Source organism: Limanda limanda, chromosome 8, assembly GCF_963576545.1.
Source record: "Limanda limanda chromosome 8, fLimLim1.1, whole genome shotgun sequence".
NCBI classification, from domain to species: Eukaryota; Metazoa; Chordata; class Actinopteri; order Pleuronectiformes; family Pleuronectidae; genus Limanda; species Limanda limanda.
This window is the reverse complement of record NC_083643.1, coordinates 9,046,543-9,074,246: the sequence shown is the minus strand read 5'-3', so window position 1 is coordinate 9,074,246 and position 27,704 is coordinate 9,046,543. Positions and strand designations below refer to the sequence as shown.

General features: G+C 43.9%; 1 protein-coding gene across 1 annotated transcript; it reads right to left on the bottom strand.

Annotated features, from left to right (window-relative positions):
• Nucleotides 1–745: 745 nt before the first annotated feature.
• si:ch211-236l14.4 (SITS-binding protein) lies at nt 746–22,274 on the bottom strand. The gene is made up of 10 exons (XM_061077394.1): nt 21,804–22,274; nt 20,121–20,292; nt 10,224–10,431; nt 9,889–10,039; nt 7,007–7,204; nt 6,583–6,851; nt 6,353–6,489; nt 5,098–5,219; nt 1,064–1,243; nt 746–919 (listed from the first exon to the last, which is right to left on the bottom strand). Exons 1-10 carry the CDS (start codon nt 22,272–22,274, stop codon nt 746–748), a joined length of 2,082 nt encoding a protein of 693 aa, XP_060933377.1.
• Between the last annotated feature and the right edge of the window lie 5,430 nt (nt 22,275–27,704).

The following is a 27,704-nucleotide window of genomic DNA, read 5'->3' as shown; positions in this document are numbered from 1 at the left end:
CCAGGGGTGTCCTAACAGAGTGGTATGTTGATTCTTCATTAAGTCAAGCTAGTCTAAGAATAAGTGCTAAGGGGCGAAAAGGTCGTCGTGTCTGATGACTCAGCAAAGCAGTGAAGAACCATAACTTGAGGTACATTCATAGAAACATCAGCCCTGTGGCCTGACAAGTTCAAGTAGAGGCCTTTTCCAACGACTGAGCGAGACGTCCGGTGCCACGGAGCGTCGGCTCCTGTGAGCAAACGTCCTCCCAGTGAGCCCAGTTCAAACGTCTCTCCCAGTCCGACTCCATCTTCATTTGGTCTTCTTGAGAGATTCAGATTCCTTCGAACCAAACAAGGCGCTTGCTTTATTCCTCCTGATCAAGAGAGCCAGCAGCAGCTAGAAACTTTAAAGACTGTAGAAATTCAGTATGTAAACGCACAGATTTCTGAGAAGTTACATACACCCCCCTGCCCAAAAAAGTCCAGAAACAAATCAGCCGAGAGGTAAAAACCAATTAACATTTTTAAAAAAGGAGGAAAAAATCATCACGAAGGAAGAAAAAAAAACAATACAAATCATTTTGAACTGTAAAGTGCAAGTATAAAAAAAAAAATCTTTCTACATATCATCTCAAGTCTCGAGAGAGGGTCAATGGCCTTTAGTGGAAAAGTGCGAAACAGCACAAGTATTAAAAAAAGAGAAGAAGAATAAGAATTTGATTCAGAACAGTAACAGGATAAGTCGATCCTTCCTTCCCCCCCGTTCAGCTTCTCCGTAAGAAAACAGCCACCTCCTCCAGGGGCACAGGGTAGTCCCGGAGAAACGTCCCCCCGTCAAACACCTGAGCGCTGCGGCTGTCCTGCCACTGGAAGCCTCCGTCAGGTAGATAGATATCCCTCTGCACCGCCCCCTGCTCCACCACCGGCGCCACCAGGACCTGGAAACCAGCAACAACAACACACCCGTATTAGTTTGGTTAAAGCAACTCAGATGTCAGACAGATTGTACGGTCAATGACCAAGGCATGAGGTCACAGTACACTATCGTTTGCCAAGCATATCCGATGCCACCGTTAAGTCACCTTGTCTCCAATGAGGAACTGGTCATCGATGGTGAAGGTCGCTGGGTCACTGGGACTGAGCCACCACATCGGCCGGTAGATGGGGTTTCCCGTCGTACGCCACTCCTCTGCACACTCCTTTATCAGCGGGACCACATCACGCTGGTGCTTTGCTATGTAGGCCCGGGTGAGGTTCAGCAACTATGGGTGAGCGACAGAGGGGAGAAGAATTAACTGGGAGGGTAATAACTCATTTGTATGTTCCTTGCGTTATGGAGGTTTCCTATGTTGGATAGTTGTCTGCTTTTCTGTGCAGCTGCAGTTGATCAATTTAACATCAAAATACAAATTCCCCAAAAAATCTAGAGTAGCTCAGGAACTGAAAAAAGGATCAATGATCTGCCACAAGGACTTCAGGACAAGAGTGATACTGACAATAATGTCTGATAAAGGCTTTGTCCACAGAGATTGAGACACACATTGAAGTCTGGACATATTCCTGAAAATTTCCAGAGGGGCGGTATCAATCAATCAATCAATCAAATTTGATTTGTATAGCCCATATTACCGAATCACAATTTGTCTAATAGGGCTACCTGTTAAGCGGCACCGGCTCACGGGCGGGCCGGTGCTGCAGATAAGCCTCAAACATTGTTATTTTCAGAACTGCCTCGTACCTCTAGATACTGATGCAACATATCATTAGAAAGCTAAGATTCTTCCGATTCGACTGATGTATAACGTCTCAGTCAAGAAACTAACACAAAAAAAACAATCACAAAGTCGACGTCACTCACCTAAGAAGCATCATATTAATCCACAGATCGCTAACATTCCAACGAAAACAGTCTTGGTACATTGCCAAAGGTCCAGACGATCCAATCCAGTAACATAATCAGTCCAAAACACACTATTACATCAAAGAATAGCCACAGTCAGCTGTTGCGTAATCTCAGCGCAGCCAGCATCAAGATGTAAACAACATGAAAGATGTTTGTTTGTATAAATTTTAAACCATATGACCGGTTTTGCCTCCTTTATATAAAAATATGATTTTTAGTGTAAAAGTAGCCTTTTAAGCCTAGTTGGTTACCATAGTTCCAAATAGCCTTTGTGGAAAACGCCTAGACATGCCCTTAGGAAAAAATCTGTGAAATATTCATTTTCTGTGGTATTGTTATCAAATTTGAACCTGGGCTAGTCAAGGCTTCATGCTCAGGTCCCAGTGTGTTTTCCAGCTCATAAGTCCCAGCTAGAGTCATCTGCAGGCATCTGTTTAACAAAAAATATTCAGGCGGAAATAAAAACCTTCTACTTCACTGTGTTCCAATTGCTATTACTCAATGTCAGTAGCACTTAAACTGATTCTGACTGTTGGGGGGGAAAGTTCAGAATGTTACCTTTCAAAAAGACCAAGATCATGCATGTACTCCAAATGGTTCAAGATCAGCTTTCAATTTACTTTCGGTACTCCTCAGACAGGCATTTTAGGCAAATCTCACCCGCTGCTTAAGAGGCTACCATGGTGTCCTTAACCCTCAGCAAGAGTAAGGAAAAACTACAAAAAACCCTTTTAACAAGGTAAAAATACGTAGAAACCTCAGAGAGCGAGGGATCCCTCTCCCAGGACAGACAGAAGTGCAGCATTGATACGGGTCCTTGTGAATTCAAGTCAGAATACAGCAGGAAAATGTCTGAAACCAGAAGGCGTGTTGATGACCATTCTAACACGAAGCAGATAAGAAACTGGAAGAATACAAATATCTCAGGATGAAATAGAGGCGGCATACACAACGTAGGCAAAGATGTCAAGTCGAAAAGACAACAACACTCAAGAGCTTTTGGCGCTTAGGACTTACGCCAATATTTTGAAAATAAGTCGCAGGGACGGCAAGAGACTTGGCCAGAGTTTATAAGTCGTGCCTCCTGCCTCCTGCCTCCTGCATGCTCTGCTCTGGCGCCTCCTCTTGGCTGAATGTTCTGTTTTTGTCAACTTGTCTGATGAAGACAATCTCCTGGATATTTCACATATGAAAGGAAAACTGGAAAATGTCCAAAGCCAATTTTTTGCAGACGAGTTCAACTCTTTGCCCTGTCTCATAGAGGACATTCAGACATGTCCAACAAAGTGATGCGTTGATGTTTTATTTAAATTAAACCATTCTAAGTTGTTGAGGTGTGATAGATTGTTGTGTCTGACGACTCTGTGCAGGAGTAAGTCTGCAGGACATATGGTAAAGAAACCAATGAAAGAAGTCTTCCCTAATCTAAACGATCTGCCACGAGGACTTCAGGACAAGACTGACACTGACAATCAGATCCACTAAAGACATTTGTCTCGTCTCTACACCCTGACATGCAAACAGAGCTTCTCAGCAGCTTTTATAATGTCCAACTCTTTGTCCTTTCTCCTGCTGGCCACACTACTCCAGAAAAATTCCTGAAAGGGTCACATCCGCTTCATGGCGAAAACAAAACTCGACCGCATCTATAAAAATGTATTTTTACGAGTTGGGATTGAGAACATTTGCAGGAATGAGCCTCGGAGTCGGCCTGGGGTTCTGAGTGGATCTCTCTGATTGAAAAGCCAGGCCTGTGTGTGGCTTTGAGGTTTTTACTGCTATTCCATTCCAGTGCGGCCGCTGCAGTGACCTGTCTGTGAGCGAAGGAGGTCTCGCTCACTCACTGGAAATGAAGGTGTGCCACTTTTAAACTTGCAGCAGCCGTAAAGCCGAGTCATTCATCAGGCGTAACGCAGCCTCTCTCCATCGACAGTTGAAGGCCGAGCGAGGGACAGAAATGGAAAACGTCGCTGCTGTCAAATGTAGCGCCGTCCGAAAGGCCTATTTTTATCTTTGTCTCACAGCACAAGTCACAACCAATTCATTCTGCCGCCTCGCTCCTCTCCTCTGTCACACTTGTCAATTACTCATGGAAATCTTAATTGCCACAATAAAGTATTTTTCCAAGACTTGTCCTCAAATTCATTATCATTCCTGCTGAAGTGGCTCTTGAGCGCGAGCCATAAATCTAGAGGAGGGGTTGTAATTCGGAACAGATGGACGCTTAACCACAGGTGATGTTGGGAGGGGGCCAAACAATCGCTCCTATTGAGGGAAGAGAGGGGAAGGGCGGCCTAGGGGGGGGGGGGGGGAATAGCCGAGTGTTTTGTTTTTAATGTGCAGGAACCTGAGATCCGGCACCACATTGTCAAACGTATTGATATCTGTCACCGGACTCTCTGAGACTGTGGGCATTGTTTTTCCTGCCGCGCACAAGGAGGGAGACATTCCACGTGTCCAGCCGAGAGGGACGAGGGTCAGTCCTGCCTCTCCTGCTGGGGGGGGGGGGAGGTACTGACCCACCGAGCTGAGGAGAGGCTGCTGGGTCAATAAACTCGTCTTTTCATGAGTTGTGTGGGAATGAAGGATAATCTCCCTCCTGGAACATCTAATTGGAAGCATTCACACTTCACTTCACTTGATCTTTCCACTGTAAATCTTCACGAGTGAAATTCTTGTTATCAAATCTAGAAAGGGGTGTGAACCTATTATGTAGTCGCTATGGTTATTACATTGAATGTGAATTACGGAGCTGTCAAGACAAGAAGCTCAGTCTAATGATGCAGAAGTGTGCTAAAGACAAAATTAATAAAGATTAAAGATTAAAGTGCATATTACTCTGCCAAGGAAATTATGTTTTGTCATAATTATTTGTCATAATTTTGCATTTGTTTGTCTTTTGTTCGATTGTTAGCGAGATTATGCAGAAAGACTCTTTTCCATGAAACTGGGCGGAGCAATACAATATTGGTGAGGAGAGAAGTTTGGTGCGGATCAGGATCAGGGAGCAGATCCAGAAATTTATTTTCATTTTCTTTAACATTGATTTCTTAGAGATTAATTCAAGGATCTTCAACATTATCAGGAATGTCAAAAGGACTGATATTTATGATTTGGTGCAGAACCAAATAAAAAATCTGGATCCAGTGAATTTAAATGTGGTTTCATATTGATGTGCAAACTCCATGTTTGTGATGTGTTTGTGTTTTATACCCGGTCCTCCCCACAGATCCAGGGGGGGGTGTGGAAGCTGACTACAGGGAGGAAGGCTGCGATTTCCAACCAACGGATGAACAACTCCTCATCTGTGACCAGGTCTCCAGACAGAGAGCCACCTGTGGGAAGAGAGAGACAAATGAGATCATGTTTCACTGGACGGGTTTTCTTTCTGTAGCTGGTTAAAATACATATATATCCAGGAGGGAAACAGGTTGTGTGAGCTGTGGAATTCAGGAGACATGGGAGTCTCAGTCCTGCAGGTCATGGCATCTTCAGGAGAATACCGAACGAGTATTAGAGGACTAGTAGTAAACATGTAGACTACAGGAGCCACGTTTGAGCGTCACATGCAGGCAACAAAATTAGAAAGTCCAGTTGTGCACATGTCCAACTCCTGATGTGTACCATTTGCTTTTGTTCTGCACAAATCACGCTGATTTAAGAGGGTTCATTTTCAATGAAAATACTCGATGGGACACAGATGATCAAAAACTCGAATGATTCTTATTTCTTCTGTCATTTTTTATTCAACAGGTTTTCTGTATTTTTGTTGTCTTTATGGTGTTGTTTTAAAAAGGTAAATGCAGCATTCTAGATCTGGATTAGCATTTTTTCGGGTCAGAGCTCATATCCAATCCGGTCTTAGAATGCCTGAAAATCCCCCTGGAGGAGCTCGGGAGAGGGAAACTGTCTAATAGCACTAATACAAGAAAATAATGACGTATAGAAAGCCATCAATTCAGTCTGTAAAACTGACAGCTCTCTGTAAATAGTTTTCTCACAAACAACATGCATCTGTCTGGCTGTGATCAACCATCCAAGGATATTGGAATATTACAGTAACATCCTTAATGTTAAGAAATTAAAAGATCGGGGTTAGGGTTAGGGTTTCGCATTTTGCAGTCAGAGCTCATATCCAATCTGGCCTGAAGATCCCCCTGGAGGAGCTGGGGAGAGGACAACTGTCCTAATTGCACTAAAACAAGAAAATAATGACCTATAGTAAGCCATCAATTCAGTCTTTAAAACTGACACCTCTGTAAAAAGTTTTTCTCACAAACAACATGCATCTGTCTGGCTGTGATCAACCATCTCAGGAAATTGGAATATTACAGGAACATCCTTAATGTTAAAAAACTAAAAGATCAGATGTGATATTTGTCTGATTTCTGTTTTTTGTTTAGTTTTCATATGAGAGAGAAACATTACCACGGTATAGAGAGAATTGACCCATAGGCGGTGGTATTACCTACTGCATCAGGAATGAGGAAGTTGTATCCCAGCAGAGTGTGGTGCAGCAGGGAGGGAATGATGCCCTTCAGGCCCATCAGGCTCCAGTCGGACTGCAGGGGGGTCATCCTCACAAACACCGGCTTGTGGCTCGACCTGAGACACAAACAGATTCAGATTCAGGCATAAGAATAAAAAGCAGATTGATGGCAAAACCTCAAGATGTCCACAGATGCCCGAGAGCGTTACCGTGTCCCTGCCGTCACGATGGTGGAGTCTCCCATCCTCGTGGCCAGGTCAGCAAGCAGGCTGACGTACTTGTCTCCCCCCAGATCCTGTGGCGCCCGCAGGGTCCGCTCCTCAAACACGTTCCCCTCACCCCCCTCCAGCATGATGTACTCCATCCCCAGCAGGGCCTGCAGGGAGCCCACTCTGTCCAGGAACCAGCTCACCGCTCCCGGGTTGGTGATGTTCAGCTTCACGCAGAACTTTCCTCGCCACTGACTCATCACAGGGACCTGAGGGGAGGAAGGAACCGGAGTTTGATCAGTTTGTAGACAGCCTCTCCTGCTATCCTCCTGAAGTTTATTTCTTACTTCCCAAGAAACTCTTTACCAATAACAACAACAACAACCGAAACCAAATCAAAGGAACCTCAGGTTGCGGCACTCACCAGTTTCCCCTGGTGGGCGGAGGGGAGGCTGAGCCAGTGGGCCTGTGTGCCGTCCACGAGGGAGCTGTGGAACTGCGTGGTGTCCACGCCCAGGAAAGGGGACAGGGTGATGGAAATGTTAAGAAGCTTGACAAGCGGGAGGTCTCTGGTCAGTCTCTTGGACATCCCCCTTTTCCTGACGTTGAGGTAGTCGTGGTCCTGCAGGGAGACGAGGAGATAAACCACGATAAGACAAGTACAGCCTGATGTTTGCATTCTGGGAAACAGCATCACACAAGCATTAACATCCATCAATATTTAATCTCTACATTATTGTCTCAATAATTCATTCTCTAAATAATTTACACATCTACATTTTGATGCACTAATGGAATAACCATTGGTTTCTCCATGTAGGCGCCTGCAGCTCTCCCAGCATGACCCATGTCCGAATGGTGTTACGTGAATTATAATCCTTTGGAATTGAAATGTTAAAGTCACACAGAGATTTTACTTTACGTAACCGCGGAACAAAACCTCTTAGCAACACAAAAGGCTGACCCCAGAAGGTGAAGCTGCGGTGGGAAGAAAGCGCAGATTAGCACGGACGTGTTATATAACTTCTCAGAATGTTTCTTTTCCCTCTCTGGTCATTTTCTTTTGCTTTCTTTCTTTTCCTGAATTTGAATTTTTCCATATAATCGTCAAAATACTATAAACTGACACAAAGACGACAAAACCCTGGGCTAGCCTCGTGGTTTCCCTCTTTCAAAACTCGGTTTTGCAAAAAGCTCAATGATGCAGTGTGTGAGTAATCAGGTTAGAAACAAGGCAAACTTATTATTAGTAGCCCAAATGTTCCAGAGCCAGCGAGTCGTTCCAAACTATTATGGAAAGTGGAAAAGAAGGGTCAGAGTGTGACCAATCATTTATGAATACTTGTAAAAGTGGAGTGAAAGAGAAGTCCAGTTGTTACAGTTTCCGCACTCTGCCGTTCACCTCTCTGGCAGTTACCGGGCGACGGAGCCAACAACACTGGTGTTTCATATCTCTGATGTAGGAGAGAACTGGAGATTGGGTCCAGAAAGGGAAACGCCTGTTCTCCAAATGGCATCAATCAACTGTCATGAGCTGTTTCTTCCATTTTCTCACATACTAGAGGCACTGTGAATATATATGGTGAGATACCCTCAACGTATCAATATCTGCGTTTATGGTTTGCTGACACGAGAGGGATATGAAAGCTTTTATTTGACAGAGTAAACAATGCAGACAAGATGTGCATTTATTTCAAAATGTGATTTTACAATATGTGTTTAATCTCCTAATTCAAACTCTATGTTGTCTCTAGGTTTTTAAAGTGTATGATTAAATCTGTAAAAAACCTTAGCCTTAATGACATTTCAAAACGGAGGAATTTCCCAGTTTTGGGATCAATACTGTGCATCTAATTATGTTTCCATTCATCCGTCCAAGCGTACGTCCATTCATCTCTCAAAGGTTTTATAATAGTGTTTTAGGAATCATCGCTAAAAGTGGTATCGGAAACGATTTACTACTTAATATCGGTATCGGCCACAAAACTTAGGCTCTGTATAGATTCCTGGACTCGTCCTCTCTGATGGACTAAATATCTGAGACTCTCCTTCCTCCTCCTCTCTCCTGTGGCACCAGGTCTGATCTTAGCGTCGAGCTGGTGTCGGCATCACCTGCTGCAGTTGCTCTTGGCCGAGATCCCTTCGATTCTCAGCAATTCTTCTTTAAACCAACAGCCACTGCACACGGAGCAACATGAGCTCTGCTCGGGGATCCCATGTTTGTCCTCTCTCAGCTGTTTTTGTTTTGCAATGGAGGATCACCAGGTATTCCCGTTTCCTTGAGTGTTATTGAAACAATTCAAGGAAAGAAACGGGATAACAGTGAACCTGTCCCCCCCGCCTGGGTTCCCCACCTGTGTCCATGTGGCGCTCTGGATGATCCAGTTCAGAAAACATTTTGATCTCGGTGAAACGCTCTGACCGATGAACCCTCACCGGCCTCACAGGTAGAGAACGAGAATTAGAAAGCTTTCAGCACATCAGATACATAGAGAGTGACTGCGCTGTAGTAGAAGTACATAGGTAGTAGTAGTAGTAGTAATACCCAAGTGTTCATGATGACAGAACAGCCTGAAGTCCCTGCACCTACGTACAATTTAGAGTCTCCAATCAACCTAACTCCACTCTGCAAGTCTTTGGACTGAGAAACAAACCCAGGAAAGCACGAGGAGAACAAACTCCACACGGAAAGAACACGGCCGGTCACCGAGTTCGAACTCATAAACTTCTTGCAGTGATGCAGCAGTTCTAACCACTGTCCCACCGCGCCGCCCCGTAAGGAAACCCATTCTCTCATCGCACAGTTTTGGTTATTTCACATGAGAAACGTTTCTTTTCTGTCCTTTGATTTCTCGTCGTTACGCAGTCGGTGGACGATGTGAATCAGAGCCGTTTGTGAGTTTAGCAACATTAAGATCAAAAGTCACTTCTCAACCTAATCTAATATTTATTCAGATTCAAATTAACGTTTTTAAAACTCTAACTTAAATAACAACAATGTGTTATGTATACTTAAATAATATCTATATACAGCTGGAGAGAAACTGGTGGTTTTGATTGAAAATTTGAAAAAACTCACTGATGAAGAGGACGTAAAAGAAGTGGCTGGCTTTAATCTTTATTTCATGATAATAATATGTATAATTTTGGAAGAGTAACAAGTTGGTTAGTAAGTTACATTTCTCTCGATCGTCTTGAGAAGTTACTGAAAGATTAAAGCTTGACATCATCATTTCACTCATCTAATTTAATTCTGATTGGTGTTGATCTATGAAGGTTTAACTCGTGCAGTGTTTTCTGTCGTACCATATCAGAGAGGAGGGTGGTGGAATGTTCACTGAGGCTGATGACTCCCTCCCCCAGCTGGTGTCTCCTCAGACGATTGGAGAAGATCCTCAGCTCCCTCTCCACCTTCGGGCCTGAGTCCACGTTGGTGAGCAGCTTCCAGAACGGCAGCCTGCAGAACACACACACACAGAGGGATCAGGCACGACCTGCACATCTGTGGAACCTGGATGACTTTTAGTTTACGGCTCCCCAAATACCCACAAAGCTTAAATCAAGGCACACTGCTTTGACTTATTGGTATTATGACAACCCCAGAATCTCCCTCATCTCCTCTAATCTCAGTCTAAACTAACCAAAGTGCTTTCATGTTGGGCAGCTCCCTGCCGGGCCGGGAGAGCTGCCGCACGGCTTCCTGGTGAGCGGCCTTCACGTCGCGGGCCACGCACACGGTGTACTGGAGAGGGAGACGCTCCATACTGGGCAGCGACTGCAGGCAGAACTGCTGCCGGCTGTCCAGCCCGAGCTGCAGGGGGGTGTCGGGGGACACGAGGACTGCAACACCTGTGGAGTGCAAGGAGGAAGACAGGGGAGGACACATCAGATAGGCTCATACAGATATAAGGTCAGGGTTTGAAGTATATTTCTGGTCAGCCGAGAGGTCGCTGTGTTGTCGAAGTTTGATGGTAAAGGAAAGGAACGCGGACCCAGTACATACAGTACTGTAGTACTATAATGTTTATAACACAGAAGTTTCACAGGTCAAGACGAGCTCTAGAACTCTGAGAAATCACCCAGGCCAAATAGTGAGATCTGACTTCCAGGGGTCAGACACACAGTATATATAGAGAGATTGGTTCCGCCCATGACTTCAGGTAAATGCCGTCCCCCATGAGGGACATGTTTTTGTGTCCGAACATGAAGACACATTGGTCAAGAACATTCCTTCTACACCCATCCATTAGCTAGTCAGAGGTAGGGTTGCAAAGGGGCGGAAAGTTTCCACGCGAAGTTTAGCTCGGGAATTTTGGGAATTTAAAAAAAAACAAAAAACTGCAAATTAAACGCTGAGCAATAAAAACATCATTTAAAACTCTATTTTAAAGATGTATGGAATGCAGCACATGCTGCACGTTGAATTTCAACCCTCCACTGTGCATTCTTCCATCACATGCACAGATAACTCCCAGCATCCTTCACACTACAGCAGGGCTATTGAAGCCTGCTGTAGTGTGCAGGACTAGTCAGGTAAGTTTCGATGATATTACTGGGGAAAATATATTAGCATGCTGATTGAGGATTGTTCACCTGTTCATCTAGCCTATTTCCATTCATTTATCCATCAATTGTAAAATATGTTTACAGACGATTCCAATTGTTTGGCTAACTATTTATATCTCTGGCATTGCATTAGTGTTTTTTTAACAAACTTTTTTCTCATCTTATTCTACAGAACAATGCCACGTGCACTATCTCATGTGTGGAGACATTTCACCTCATCCAATTTAGAAGGAAAGGCTGTGTACATTTGCAAATACTGTGCAAAGACCTATGCTAAAGGCTCCATTATGCTTCTACCGCAGTTAGCATGGTGGCTAGCCCGCTAGCCTAGCACGCTAGCGCCGTTATGAAAGCTCGTTATAACCGTATGTGACCGTGCACACATGCCGTCAGTGCTCTAACGAGCCACCGTCAGCCGGACAACTCCGCTGGCTTAACACACACGTCACATTAATCGTAGAATCGTAGTTGTGTTTGGGTTTTTGTGACACAGGGAAGGAAGCATGAAGTTTGAGGTCCGGAAATGTGAAATACGGAAATGACGTCATACGGAAATGATGTTGTTCGCGGACCAATCACAGCCAAGGTCTGTCCGTTGGGTCTCTGAAATAAACACGGAAAGTTAGAAAAATCAGAGGTGCATGAAAAGCTCTCCGAGGCGCTCAGAGAGGGCGTTCCATGACGGATAGGGCGGTCTTATCTATCCCTTTTAGAAAAGACGTAGAGGCATAAATTGGCCTTAAGAATGACACAACGATGCAGAAGCATATAGTCAAGTGCCAAAAGTTTACTCGGGGCTCAAATCAGCCTATGACAAAACAAAATGTTTATATTTATGTATTCAGTTAGTATAAATTACCCACAACATTTCCAGTTTATTCCCGTTAATTCCTGTTAATTCCCGTATATTTCCGTTAATTCCCGTTAATTCCCATGGAAAGTTTCCAACTTTGAATATTTTCCGGCATTTTGCAACCCTAGTCAGAGGTCATTCCCAAAGTCAAGGATCATTTCAAAAAGGTAAACATCTGGAGGACTCTCTGAGACTGTCTGAGAGTCCAGAAGGCAGGTATCATACACGTAAGGCTGTCATTATGTTTTGGACACATACCAAAATGATCTACTCTAACGAATATATGACACCTGAACAGTAGAAACTATCGTGCTGGAGTAGGAGACGGCCTGTAGCAGATTCCTCTTATATGACACGGTGCGTGTGTGTTACTGAGCGTGAGTGTGATGGATGGAGTGTTGTGGGAGGTAGAGTGTAGGCTGTGTCAGCTGATATTGCTCCACTCAGATGTGAGAAAAACACTCGTCAGAATGAGATCTAGCCGCGTGCTGCTGCTGGATGGGTTGACCCTGGGACTGCTGCCCCCCCCCCCCAGAGGAGGAGGTGGGTTACACTGAGCAGTGAAGTGGACGAGAGGATCTGGGACACATGGTGAAAGTCACACCGCATAAATGTTTGTTTGCGTTTCTTCATCATCTCATCGATTTGCTCGGGGATATTAAAAGAAGCCCGACTCCTGCCGTATCTGTCTTATTCCATTTTATTCTCACTGACTATGAGGAAACTGAGCCTTGAATTACACCTCTGATTAAATAAATCAGCTTGAGTAGAAACATATAAACTTGTTTTCTCTCATGTGTACAGCGTTTCGAAGGCCGTGTGAAATGATAAGATTATGGGAAGCAGATAATTGTGTCCACAGATGTAGCTGCCCTGCGAGGAATGCCTCCTCCCTCTCAGATTACCCCGGACCCCCACCCTCACCACTTCTCACCCTTCCTGACTCCCACCTTCACCCTCCCAAACTTTAACTACCTTCCTGTCCCACTCCACTCCCGTCCTCTGAGCTCAGTTCCGCTCGGCTGTGGGTCTGGCCCGTGTCAGGTCAGCAGAACCCAGGCGACAATCGATCTAACCCCCCCTTCAGCCCCCAGCCCCTTAGCCCAGACTCTAACCCCGGCCCCTTGCTTGAGCTCTTTCTTTTGCACAACCTGCTCAAAAGCAGCCAAACTGGGATTTGGGATTTGGATCAATGAAGCACATTAAGGAGAAAAACCTGATTCCAAAGCGAGAGACCCTTGAGCTGCAGATCTTGGTTCGCCCCAGCCACCATCTCGGGTTTCAATGGGCTCCCTGTTCTTCTACCGGCAGGGACCTGTATACTCATGTACCAGTTTATAATCAGATTAATAGTCTCAGGGATCAGTCTTCAAGTGCTGCATAAAGCCCAGTGAAGAGCCCTCAACCTCAGGGTGATTCTCACGTGTTTGCAACGGATAATGTCAAAGAGATACTGGTAACACCTCAGCTGCCTCTCACATGGTATTAAGTCACCGTCAAACGGCTTGTTACAGGTTCACAGACGTCATATAATAGTGAATTTTTTTGTTGGAAAACGCTGCCACGTGTTCAAACCCCCAAAGAGTTGAAGGGATTTCTTAACCAAGCAATGGTGTTACCAAAATGTGCACGTCTATACTGTGCATGGAAAATAGAAAAGAATAGAAAGTGGGGCAGTGGAGAAAGTGTTATAGCTTGAAGGAGGATGGAAGTGGAATGCAGGCAGTGGAAATAGAGGCGACCAGACTCCACCAGACACCGGGCAGTCTGTGGGAATGATGTGCAGATACAGCAGGCTGCAAACAGTGTGTTTCACCAAACTGCACACGGGGCGGAAAGTGGAGTTTAAAGTTTGCACGCGTGACTCCTCGAGTCATATTTAATTTTTATGGGAAGTGACACTGCAGGGCCTCGAGGAAACTGGAGGGACAGCCTGGACAAAAACAGCTGCTCCTTGCAGTCTGTCCTAGATTCAACATGCAGATCTGAACGCTAAATCGATTAAATATATTAAATCCGGTCTTTTGCATTTATTCTTTAAGTACTTTGCATGTAGAACTATGTTTTTCAAAATGGAAAATGAACTTCTAACCCTGGTTGTAAAGGCGCAGTGACAGACATACATCTTCGGTGGATGTATAAACCAGACAGGAGCGGGAATCAATAAGTGTTATTTAAAGAAAGTTAAGCAGGTTTGAGTTACAGCCAAGATGGGGAGCCCAGGAGTTAAAGGGGAAGTGGGGGGTGGGGGGGGGGACCCTATTTTTAGAACAATTCCTTAAACACTTCAAGCTTCCCCCGAAATGTTTTCCACCGGCTCTCAAAAGTAAAATTATATGGCTGAGTGGCCGTAGACGCTCACCTTCAAAGCAGCAGATATTCAAAAAGTGAACGTGAATGGAGGTTTATTGGGATTTCGATGCACACATGCTTCACTTTTACAGCCGCTGAGCAAAAACACACAAATCAGGCAACCTCGGGGTCGCCTCTTCGTATACGAGCGAGAACGTTCGCTTGTTCTCGTTCACGTCCGAACGCTCCGTCTTTTCTTTAATGGGAAACTGTAGACGTCCAAGGAAAACAGAGCGGGACTTACAGGACCATAAAGGTTCTGCACTTCCTCTCGCCCAGTCTGAGGAGAAACTGGGTTGTTTTTTGGGAGGTGGCGGGCGGAGGTGACCCCGGGACCCACCGAGGGGTCGGGAGGGTTTTAAATGTGGCGTCTAAGGCTCTGAGAGAGCGGCCGGTCCGGAGGGAGAGCAGCACCACATGGGCTGCTCTCTTTTACCTGTCATATTCACACTGTTATTTATTACACCTGTGCACGCAGACCGCACTGGGCCTATTAAAAAGTGCGTTGCAACTCTAAGTGTGTGTCTGTGTGTGTGGAATCGTGTGTGTGTGTGTGTCCAGCCATGTATTTCCTTAACAATGGAAACTTGGTTTTCGTGCCCAACCTCAAGAAATTGATGGCCACAAAACTGGGAACCTGCCATGGTTGTAAATTTCCAATCCCGGTTATTGAAAAAATAATGAAACACTAAAGAGACTTTCTCCGCTCTATTCCTGTCATCAATCAGTTTTACTGTGTGGAGTGTGAGACGCTGTGTTCTGTACAAATACTACAAGTGAAAATGTGTCTCTGAACATCAATACATCAAGAACCCGCACGTGATATACAACGATTGGACTCTTAATCTCTTTTGTTTTGGAAGTGACTGTTGCAAGGTTGTTAAATCAGCGGAATTTATGTCAAGAGAAATATGTCTTTTTCAAACGATAATTTCAAGAAGCAAAAAACGGAGCCAGACTTTTTCACGTCTTGTGTTTGCAGAGAAAGTCGTGAACTAAACGATTTACACTGTAGTGACATGAGCGGACAGGAGCTGGTGTGTATCGGCCCTTTGGTTTTAAATCCTCTCCCTCTCGGCCGCCTCTCGCCCGACTTCCTTGATGGAAAGTATAAGGTCGGAGATTGACTGTGGAAAATATTGTCAGATGATTTTCATACAGTAGCCTCAGCGTGCGGGAGATGACAGTCTGCTTTTCACACAGCTTCAGTTGGCTAAGTGAGTCATTATTAAAGCGTTTCACCTCTCACTCGTCCCAGAGAGTGGGAAGGTTGAGGGCAGCTGCCCGGGGACCTCCTGCTGACCTGTTGGGTAACACAGGGTTTTCAGGGGCAGCTCCATTCCGTCGGACAAAGAGAAGACTCGACTGGAAGCTACTGGCACTGAAGTATCAGCTTAAACTGCTTCTTTGCTGTGGTTGTGACTATTTCTTTTCTTTTTTTTAATTATCTGTCTCTCTCTTTGCTATTCCTCACAATGAAACACCATAAAAAAATACAGTACAAAAATACATTATTGTCATCATTTTCACATGTAAAGCTGCCACAAATAAAGGTGATTTATATTCATAATCTGAAAAGGGGGAAATAAGCTACGTGAGTTTTATCCGTGTGTTGTGTTTGTCCAGTTCTCTCCAAGAGACCAACAACAAATGAGCAGGAGCACTTCAAGATCATTTCTTTGAATCCATCATGGAAAGATTGAGTCAGCGATCGAAATAAAGAAAAAAGGAGTGGGAGGCCAGGGGGGGAATAAAATCATGCTAAATTGAGAGATGGATATGGAACCAAGGAGAAAGAGAGAGAGAGAGAGAGAGATGGTGTTTGCACATATGGACACACACAGAACGTACAGTGCCGGTGTGTAGGAGCTGGTCTAATGGCTTCTTATATCTGATTCTAATCTCTAGGTCTGCACTTTATGAAAGCGATTGTGGACAAAAAGCAGATATGACGGGAAAGTGGATAAATTATACTTTTATTGGATCCAGACAGTAAAAAAAAGAAATGTGATGTCAAAGCTCTCGGGGAAAACATCTCTGCAGGCTCCTCAGTTCAAATGGTGAACTGGGGAGACGTTGATGACAAAGTTTTCTTAGACTACGATTATTTACAGGAATAATGTGCATATTAGAAAAATAATAAGAGAATGGAAAGGAGAAGAGATTATAATGATATTTAAGGTGAAATGTGTTGCTCATTGGTTGTCAATATTCCTGTACACAATTAAATCCTGTGTTCTTCTTTGTATGATTTATTAAATTGGTTATTTATCTTACAAGTCTCATTTTCAATTTATTGTTTCAAGTGTTGAGTTATTTCGAATATTTTCATTAAAAAAACAGTTTATCTTCATCATGTTTCTACGTATTGTAAATGGCTCGAGGACGTTTCATCAACCATCAATAAACTGAAGGTTTTCAATGTGTAAAATTGCTTCTAAATAGCAGAAAAACACACAACGACACACTGTGTTTTTAACACTATTTATACAAACCTGCATCTATGCAAGGATTTAAGTTGTGTTACTAAAGTTATAAAAATCTATGCACCAAACCAGATTAACTCATTATGAAGCTATTAAACAATACATTTTGAATGATATATTATTTAAGAAGAAAATAATATAGACAATTAGGCTTTTTGTAACTTTGATGAGTAGAAAAGTCGATTATTCTTGAAATCATTTTTAATTTCTTTTCATCTTTATCTGACACTGGGGAACTGTTTTTTTGGCCCTTAATGGACACCATAGACCAACAACAATGTCTTATGAGAATAAACAAAGGTAACTGGTGGTGCAGCTTTAGTATCATTTCATTTTATTGCTTCAGAGAATGGACACACAAACAACTACTGTCAGTTCTGCTGCTGTTTGTCCAGCACACGATCGCCGTAACGTGACTTCACCATGTGACGTGTTTATTGTCTAATCTTCGGATCATCTTCATGTTGACGGTTTATCCAACGCTGTATTTCTGAATCGCTGACACCACGTGAACCTGTATCCTCTGCACCTCCAGCCTGATTCACTGCAGGAGTAAGCTGATAAAGCTTCGGGTCACAGCTTCCCTTCTTATATTTTAATGCAGGATGTGACTTCAGTGATATCTAATCTGTCCTGAGTGGCCCAGTTGTTTTTGTATGGATAAAGACAGGTGGGGCTATGACAAGTTCCTCCAGTTGGCAACACTCTCAAATGTCACTCTCCTGCCCGGGTGCATATATCCGCCCCCCCGTCGTCTCTCCACTTTACTTTTCTACCTCCTCTTTGCTCTCTTTCTCTTATTGATTTATTTTTCTTTGCTCTATTAACTATCAACTGTTGCTCTTTAGTTTGCCGTCTCTGGTTTGCTCCGTTGCTCCGTATTTCAGCCCGTCTGTCTTTCTCTTTAACTGTCCCCATGAGTCCTCTTAGGTTAGTAACATCAGTCACAGCTCCATATTCCCCACCACATTTATAATGTGCCCATATGACTAACTAGAGTGGGTGAAGACAGCTCCCATGCACACACAGCAAGCGTCACATGGACGGCAGGAATATTCCACTGATGGTCAGCAGGTTCCCGCGGTGCAGGAAACTAATATCACATTCAAACTGGAACTTGTTTGTTTCTTCAAAATAAATTCAAGAAAGAGCATCGTAGCTCTGGAAGACTTCCTGAAAGCGATCGTCATGAAAATGATGAAGACATGTGGTGACTCTTTCTTTTTTTTATTATAACCACTGGAGAGCTGCCTTGCCTCAATCTGCTTTGGCAAAAACAAGTTATTTTTTCACCAAACTGGGTGCAGGAGAAGTTCACCAGATTTCTCTTATTAACACATGAGAACATAAATCTGAGTTTTTTGGGGGAAACTATCAAAGCAAACACAGTCATTGCATTAAAAAGCGTTTGTGTAATGCACCTGCAGCTCATACATGTGACATTATATTTGGGTTTGTTGGGGACCAATATCTAAATCGTGTTAGCTCCTAGCAAAGTTTATGCTCATCCAGATATAAATATCATATTATGGACTGAGTAGAGTTACAAGCGCTTATATGCAGTGAACATTTTAAATTGTGAACACATTTAAAGTCCAGTCACTGTCTTGTCTGTGTCATTTTCATGGAAACACAACAAGTAACACAATGCAGTTATATAATATACAGAGTGCATTAAGCAAAGGTTATTTATTTAGTATTTTTTACAATCCACACATATCTGTCTATTTAAATTCTGCAAAAGTGGTCACAATTGTACTGTGCAGCTACGATTAACCGAAGTAGTTAACAAATAATAGCAGGTAGGCCATTAACTAATCCAATAAATCTGTTATCTTTTAACTTTGCAGCTGTTTGCATGAAATTACGAGACACATCTGCATCTTTTCGACTTGTGATCATCTCTGCTGATGCTCAAGGGGAAAGCAACCGAGTACGACTTCCACCACATCTCCGTGGCATTGTGAAAAAACTATTTTCTCCGAGGCCAAACGTCCACATCATGTAAATCTATCAGCCGAGCGAAAACATCCCTGAGCCGAAGTGAGATATCACGTTAAATATACCTTTACTGGTCCAATAGGCATCGCTGTCATTGCTGAGCAGCGCTTCGCTATGTTTGGGGCTATGTACAGTATGTGATTGTGAGTCGTTACTTGGCAACACTGGAACAGTTGTTCTCATTGGGATGTCATCTCATCCGTGTGCATGTGTGTGTGTGTGTGTGTGTGTGTGTGTGTGTGTGTGTGTGTGTGTGTGTGTGTGTGTGTGTGTGTGTGTGTGTGTGTTTTCTCTGCTCAGACAGAGAAACAAAGGGTTACAGGGTCCTGATAATTACCGCCGTCCGCTGACCAGGTGGAAAAGGGATTTCTGTCACGTGCCACCGTGTTACATAACGTCCCCGAAACACGTACTGGTGTGTGTGGGCAGGCATGTGTGTGTGTTTGTTTCTGTCAGTGTGTGTCAGTGGATCAAGGAGTGCGAGAGCGACCGCACTGAAGTCACAACAGACCATTGATGGTGTCACCTGATTGGTCGAAGTAAACACAAACTCCACCAGCTCGAGAGACCAGAGTCCCTGAGGTTAATGCCACACCAGCTACCAAAACACACATTTACACAAACACACACACACACACACACACACTATAAACGTTCCTCACCAGTCACATTAACCATTCACATCCGCCTGTGGACCCTTCCTCCCCCCTTTGCCCCCAGGATAAAAATCTAACACCCCCAAAATAACCCGGGGAGTTATAAGAGTCAGCAGGGCCCTGATCCAACCTTCCCTTTTAATAGAAACAAAAGGCAATTACCCCGGTATCCCAAAGAGTTAATTTAAGATGCTAAAGGTGACTCGCTCTCCTTTGTAGACTAATCTCTAAATTAATAAACGGGGATTGTTTTACACGCTATTTGTGGGCCGGCCATTCCCATCCACTCAGCGGTTTGATGCTGTTTCTGGAGACGGCTGGAGTAATTTTTCTCGACTCAAACACAAATAAACATCCACGAGTGAGAGGGTGGGGCTGGTGGAGGGTAAAAACAAAACACAACAACATCCACAGGGCTTCCCTCACGCCCTGGGATTCACGCCACACGTCGTAGACCCACTGATGAGAGGCCGGATTCCCCAAGGCCCTTGTGTTAACCTGCCACCAATGGCAAGTGTTGACCCTGAGTCACTTTAAAGACTCGAACAGGTCTTTCTCATTGTCGCAGACCTTTTAGCTCATGCAATCAACTCTTATAAAGCAGATGAAACTCAGACCTCTTACCTGATGAGCCCAGGAAGTAGCGTTCCAGGGCAGAGCCGAAGCCGGAGGGATTGTCCTTCAGGTCGCTGAGGACGAAGGGCTGCATGGTGGCGTTCTGATCATTGATGGGCCACGTCTGACCCCGGACACTGGCTCCACCGTACCAGGATACATTGGTCATGGAGAAGCAGTCCTGGAAGGATAAACACACACGAAAAGGTTTATACTCATGAAGACTGAAACAGCAAGTGATAAAAAAAAAAGGGATGCTGAGGAGACTTAAGAGGACAAAGGAAGTAAAGGCCTTCAAAACAAAGTACATCGAAAACTGAGAGGGTTGGAAATTAAGGATCAAGATTAGACAGACTAGAGAAGAAGAAGATTCAAAGAACACACATTTTAAACACCAACATTTATAGATCATTTGAATTAGTTTATAAAAACTCTTCTATGCTTGAAAACAATATATTCTAAATGTTATCTTAGAGTGTCTATAACCTGAATGTTCCCAGTGCTGCCACATTCCAGCCGATGTCTTCTCAGAGTATGGATGAAACATTGAGTGTGAGTTACTGTCGGTGCAGAGATCCAGGGCACAGCGAGGTATGTGATGCCTGGTACATGAGCCTCAGAGAGCGTCGCACGCAGGAGGCATTGAGTGACAGCGTCCTCTTAAGAGAAAGCTTCTTCTTCCCCAAAGAGTCTTTTACGCATGAGGGAGACGAATGCACAAACCGGGAAATCGTTTATTCTCACGACAGCAATCCAGGCTGCGTTAATAAAAGGTGCCAGGGAGTCACCTGCTACTCACTGGGCAGGATTTTTGGAAATTAGAGGAAAAAATAATCATAATAAGGCGACTTTAGTTTGGAAAGATTTCCTGTGAGCAGTCGCGCCACATGACAGGGAGTTATGGTGAGGAATGTTCCAGTGGGTACAGATTAACCTCCCTAAACATCCTAATAGTTAAATGCCTTTGCTAATTAAGCTGGGGGGAAAGTACAGTAAGTACCGTGCGTGTAAAAATGCAAAACAACTGTGACGGAGGAATAACACGAAATCTGTTCTGCTCAGTGCAGTTAAATCAGGGCTGTGGAAAAGGGGGAATTACGCACACAGTGTTTGTCTATAACCTCATTTTATTCATACTTTCTCTATTATTATGTGATCTTTATTCAATTTAATAAGTGGAAAAAGATGCAAAAGTGCAAATTCAACAGACTAAAGCCACGGTTTTGTTTAAACCACATCATGCTGCGAACCCCCTGCTGTGAAACAATTTATTATTAATATCATTTATTGTGATTCACTTGTTTTGAATGGAGCATCACGTGCTTTGCCTTTTTTATATAAATACAAAAGTATATAAAGGCGATTTAAATCCTGTGTGATGTAGTTATATCAGCAATACGAAACAAGCCTTGTTATAAAATGCGTATTGTAATTGAATTATATAAATATTATGTGAGTGAGCTTAGAGTTAAGAGGTGCCTCAATAAGGCAAACATATTTATTTAATACATGTTTAATATCTTGTCTTGCACGATCACATTTCCATACATCAACCTTACTGGATATGGAGTGCGTAAAAACGCATGGAACATGATAAGAAAGGTGTTTTTTGCACGTTATATTTTGCGTGTAAATGTCGTCTGGGTGATATTCTGGTTGTGTTTCAGTGAAGTGCACACAGAGGAACTCTACCTTCAGCTGCACATGACAGTGCACCGGCGCCCAGGTCATGCTGTAGCACTCCGTCTCCTTCTCTTCATCCACGTCCAGCGAGATCTTCACCTCGGCCACCGCGTCCCAGGTGTAACAGAACTCCGTCTTGTTGAGCCAGCACAGGTTCCTCACGAAGGGAACCTCGGCGTCGGGACTCCCCACGTTCCCCACATCGATCTCCACAAAGGTCTTGTCCTCCGCCAGGGTCTGGATGACCAGCGAGTGGGTTCTCCTCTCCCAGATCAGTCCGCTGAAGGTCCCCCTGAGGATCCAGTTCTTGTTGGGCTGGTCCACCACTTGCCAGTATATGATCCCGATTGTCATTACGAAGAAGACGGCCACCCCGAGACAGGCGATAGCTCCTTTCCACGTCTCGTTCATCTCCTTCAGTCCCGTGTCCCATGTTACCTCCGGGATGGGGCTGGGGTTCCTATTTCGAGCGTGGGGCATGTTGCGTGTTTTTTTTGTTTTTATTTCCCCCTTCCAGATCAGCAAAGAATCAAACACAAAAAAATGCTGCAGAAATCTCTGTGCGTCAGAAGTTGCCTCATCATGTCGTGGTGGTGCTGTCAGTGAAACCAGCTTTCCTCTTATCTTTACACCGATTTAACTGTTGGGGTTTTTGCGCAATTGTGCCAGCAACAGAGACCTGTCATGTGAAGAAAGCGGTGAGAGGAAAACGAATCCCCAGCGGGGCAAAACACAACCAGCATGAATGAATATTGACTTACCACATACTGCTGCAGGTTTAAATGATGTTGGATTTGTAAATTGCATTGGCTGCAGTGAGCTCGTCAGCAGCCCCGAGCCGGGGTTTGGCAGCAATGCCTACGAATAGCTCCTAAGACGCAGTGGTGCTTGCCCTGCACTTTCTGACGTAACGCCGGCTTGTTTCTTCACAGGAAAGGTAGAGAGAGGGAAGAGGGAGATCGGGGAGGTCTGGCAAGAGTCTCTCCCGGGGCGAGGAGGCCATGGAACAGCCTGAAAGGGAGCGACCCCCATGCGTGCTCGCGAACTCTCCGTGCGCTCTCCGTGCGTAAAGGCTGCAGAGACTTGTCATCCGGGGGTCCTGATAGGAGACGGAGGGGCGTCGAGTGGGGGGGCATGGCACGGGTCGCAGGGACTTGTGATGCTGTGGCCAAATCTGAGCTGGTGGTGTTTGATATTTTGGTGGAGACTAGAAAGTGATTTTAAAGGGAAGTCTGAAGGTGCCACCTGTCATCCGGGGCTCATCCATCTGATGAAGCTGTGGTTCCTGTCCCAGGGCTCTGAGCTGACCAGAACCAAGAAGCACATGGTCAAGGAAATTTAGCTCTTAAGTTATTATACTGAAAATTATAAGATTTGTCACTAGATTATTACTTATTTGATCAAGTATACTTTTTCTTGATTACAACCTCAAATTTACTTCATTTTTGCCTGATAATTATTTAAAATTCTGTTTAGAACCTATAGAGAATGACGTGAGCAAGCAATAGATTCCTTTTGCTTATTGAGTTTGTTATCGATACAATCTTTAAATAATTAAAAATCTATCAACAATATTTAAAAAAATTCACTTCACTTAAAAATCCAGGTGACTTTTTATCAGATTTCTCTATTGGGGACATTTTCTTGCAACGTGATTCATTTCTTGTATCGATATATCAACAATGATTCTGTGTGTGTGTGTCAGGACAAATGTTTATTGCGATTTAACCACAATTCCAGGATGTTCCAAAATGCTACTAAACTCTACGATTTGTTTTCAGCTTAAAAAACAATCTCAACAAACTGCACAAGACAGACTAGTTTTAATTTACAGCACTAGCTTAGCAAAAAAGGCTAATTTACACACAGTGGTTGTTTTGGGGCTTGTATAACGCAATTTTTAAACAATGCAGAGCTGTGTGATGGATTCAGGATGTGTTGTGATATATGAAAAATACGTCATGTTATACATTGAGCTGCGTGGCTCATATGGTACAACATTTGAGGGCAGGCATGTTGTTTATGAGATCCTGAAGGGTAGCGTGCGGCGGTGCCATTGGTGGAAGGTGCAATACTGTTTGACAATAAATGCTGAGTCAGTTTGCACACGTGTGGTCGTACAACGCTAAACCAACTCAGAACCAGGTCCTTTCCGAAACCAAACCATATACGACCCCATTTCAATCCAGTGTCACTCTTTCATTTCACCCCAGTCCTGACCGTCACATGGCCACGGCTCTTCTGATGTCCAACAACAACTCTATGGGACCCACAAATAAGACAAGAGGAATAATATCATGAACAGTGTTGTGATGTTTGCAGGTTAGGATCCGCGCACCAGATATCCCCAGATTGTCGGCTGACATACCTTGAAGATCAGTTGACCCCCGTCCCTGTTCCTGCATGTCAGCCCCCCCCCTCTCCCCAACCCCTTCCTCCTCCTTCAATCCATCACGTATCTCTGGCAGGGGCAGAGACACTGGATAAGGCTGTGGGAACCTGTGTGATCACTCCACCTAATCATTTCTAAATCTGTGGAAATTGTGAGATTGTGTGCGACTGTGTTGTGACTCCGTGCCGAGTGTTCAGGTTGGAGAGAGTCAGATGATTCTGCTCTTCCATTAATTTCTTGCAGAGATCCACCAGAGCTTCTTATTGCACACCGACTAGACAAAGACGCTTTAGTCAGTTAGTGTGTCAGCTGTTGTCATGTGATGCTCTAAGCTTTGCACAGTGAATGAGTGTGCACAATTCTTCGATGACATATTTAGACTCTCAAACGGTAACAAATGCTGCATTTTCTAGGTGCGTGTAGACGTACTCTAGATGACTCGGGGCAAAGTGTGGTAAAAAAATGCATGTGTATCCATGTGTTTGTCGAGACCTCTGAGTTTCAAGTTCAACATGGGCCTTGTGGCAGCCAGGGCTCCTGGGTCAGAGGTCAGTCTTATGACATCAACGGAACGTCCAGGGGGGAGGGTATAAATGTACTCGCCATCCAGATTGCCCCTGACTCCATCCCTGGCGGCTATTAATAAACAGAGGCCCGCTGCGTGGCATGCACCCGCTCCCCCGAGAGTGTGAACATGGGACAAGAAGAAACAGAGGAATCTGACCTGAACTGGCCACTACCTCGGACCACTCACTTAGCGTTGATGGCAAAGGGGCAAGGATTTAATTGGGTGTGGGGTGGAGGGGCTAATGGTTTTTCGTTGTGTGGGTTAAGTGTAGTTACAGCTTCATTCAGGCTGGAGAGAAAATCAAAAGCAATTTTTGACGACCTCCCATCATCAGTTTTGCAGCAGCAGTCACTGCTATGCTTTGCATTGACAGTCACCTTCAGTGCTAAAGCCTATTTAAAAACATTGTTCAATTTTTTACTACAAAAATCATGCATATTTAGGATAATCATTTCTATAAATGTGTGCAGTCCTGTGCATCCTCTTTTTTATAAGTCATTTTCTGCAGGCTTAATATGGTACAAATCGTTATCAAGCTACACGGCACCGCTTAATGGAATTGTATTTCCTTGAATTGGAAGTTGTTAAGACAGATTATAGTGTTTTAGAGAGTGTGTAACTTTTTAAATGTCTGATTCTTAAGATTTGTACTGTGGAACATGTGAATTTCTGTAGAAAACATCTCAAAATTTATAACAATCGTTGGTGACATATTTCAATCTGGAACAAATGAGAAACAGACAGACTGATTGACGTTATCATTCAAAGAACATTAAAACAAGTTTGGCTAAATCCAGGAGTAGACATTGACTGTCTTGGTCTCGGTCTCAGTGACACACTGAGGTCCAGTCATCTTTCTATGAAACATCTCATACAGATTGGGATGAAAATGGATTTATAAACAAATGCTGCCAAAAAAGACAACTGTCCATCCATACTGAAGTCCAAGCCTTCTGTCGGAGCTTCAGCTGCGGCAGCACGCCTCCGCTGAGTCCAACATGGACTCTTTGTTCTTCATTGCTTTCACTCTTCCATCATGTTCTTGTCCCGGCTTCTCATCCACTTCCCTGCTCTGTTCAGAAACTTGATGTGTAGCTGCTGCTGGTGATACAACCTCTGGATGAGGCGTCATACAGGCTTGTATATAAACTGATTTTAGCGACCCAGCTTTTTGTTGGAAGGATTCAAGATGCAAGGTCCTTTCTTCATGGATGGCTGAAGTGGCTTCAGAGAGAAACGCTAAAACAGTGGCTCCCGTTACACGCTCAACTATTCACTTCATCTGACACACTTTTCCATCTTCACGTCTGGATCTTCAATTTACCATTTGCATTTTTTTCTTCCTGGGATATTCAATACCGGCAAACCTCTCCTCCGGCTGCCGGAGAGTCGGAGGGGGAAAGTTTCCATGTGGCCCCAGCGCTCGCTCTTGGCGGGACAGTCCCGCTGTAGACCAAACTGTTTCCGTCCATCCACCTCTGCTGTTCGAGCTTTCCCTCCTCCTCCCATACTTTCTCCTTTTTTATACTGTCACACAAACAGCTACTTTCCATTGCCCCAGACCTGAACCTTCATTCCAGTTCTACCAACTCTCTCTCTCTCTCTCACACACACTCACACACACACACACACACACGCACACACACACACACACACACACACACACACACACACACACACACACACACACACACACACACACACACACACACACACACACACACACACTCAATCTAATTTGCTAGTGGGCATACCGTGAGCGCTGCTGATTATCTGAATTAAAATGAAAAGTAACTTATTAAACTTAATGCCAAACCAGGTATAGGTGTATATATATACTGTATATGTGTGTGAGAGGCTTTGTGTACATGCACATGCTTTCATGGGTTTAAATGTATGTCACACCCTAAGTGCTGTCAAGTCATTAAACCAGAATTTCAGTTATGCACAACAACACATTTTAAGTTTGAGAAGCAACAAAAGCTCATTAATCAGGTTTAAATTATTATGGCAACCAGTGACATTAACTAATATCCTCGACTTTTATTTCCCATCAAAGAGCCCAACTGTGTGCATTAACAAACAAGCTTGAATCGCGTCTATAAATGGCAGAGTTGGACAACAGTGTGAGACCGGACCTTTGGCTGAAGGTTGTGTCGGTTCATGTTGCCGGCCCCCTCCGCTCCCCCTGGATCTGGCTTGGTCTGTGTTGGCTGGAGCCTTGCTAAACATTGGCACCCTGACGGAGGTAATGAGTGCAGCTACCGCTCCTGCACACACAGCAAGCTCCATGTCCAACGGCCCCGGGGGAGGATACAGGTCATAGGAATGTGGAAATCAATATTGCACATATATTAAGACATGGTTTCCTGCAAGGTAGAAATGGTTTAACTTAAAAAACAGACATAAGGTATAAATAATTTAGTCCTATAATCAAAACAGGAACACTAATTTTAGCTGTTTACTTATGCATTTATCTGATAATGTATAGATGAAACAAAAAAGGCACCTTTAAATAAATAACATCACGAGTAGAGTCACATTTACAGACAGGTGCATAGTCACAGCTGGATGAACCAGCTGTGGTCCCCTAATGAGTCCCTCTAAATTCATCTGGTTATTATTTTGTACTTAATTAAGACTCAATCTAACAGTTATTTTGATTGATATATTTAATTAATCAGCAGCTCATTGTTCTGTCAGAAAACTGTGACAAATTCCCCTGGAGGGGTTCTTCACATCTTGTCTGACCAACATTCAAAACATTTACAGTATATTGATTTTCTAATGATTTAAACAGAAAAAAACAGGAAATCTTTCAGAATCTGAAAACCATAATTTATTGGGCAATTTACTTGAAAAATTACTTGGATTCTTTTTTGCAGGTGAGGCCGGGAGCCTTGACTTCTAGATATAGATTATAACCTTCCACATTATAGAGTTATTGTAA

Bases quoted from the DNA above. Each gene is read 5' to 3' on its own strand.
- si:ch211-236l14.4 (XM_061077394.1), bottom strand. From the start codon at position 22,274: ATGCCCCACGCTCGAAATAGGAACCCCAGCCCCATCCCGGAGGTAACA. The intron at 20,293-21,803 runs GTAGAGTTCCTC...TTATCCTTCCAG, and splicing joins ACTGTCATGTGCAGCTGAAG to GACTGCTTCTCCATGACCAA. The intron at 5,220-6,352 runs GTAATACCACCG...CTCTTCCCACAG, and splicing joins CCTCATTCCTGATGCAGTAG to GTGGCTCTCTGTCTGGAGAC.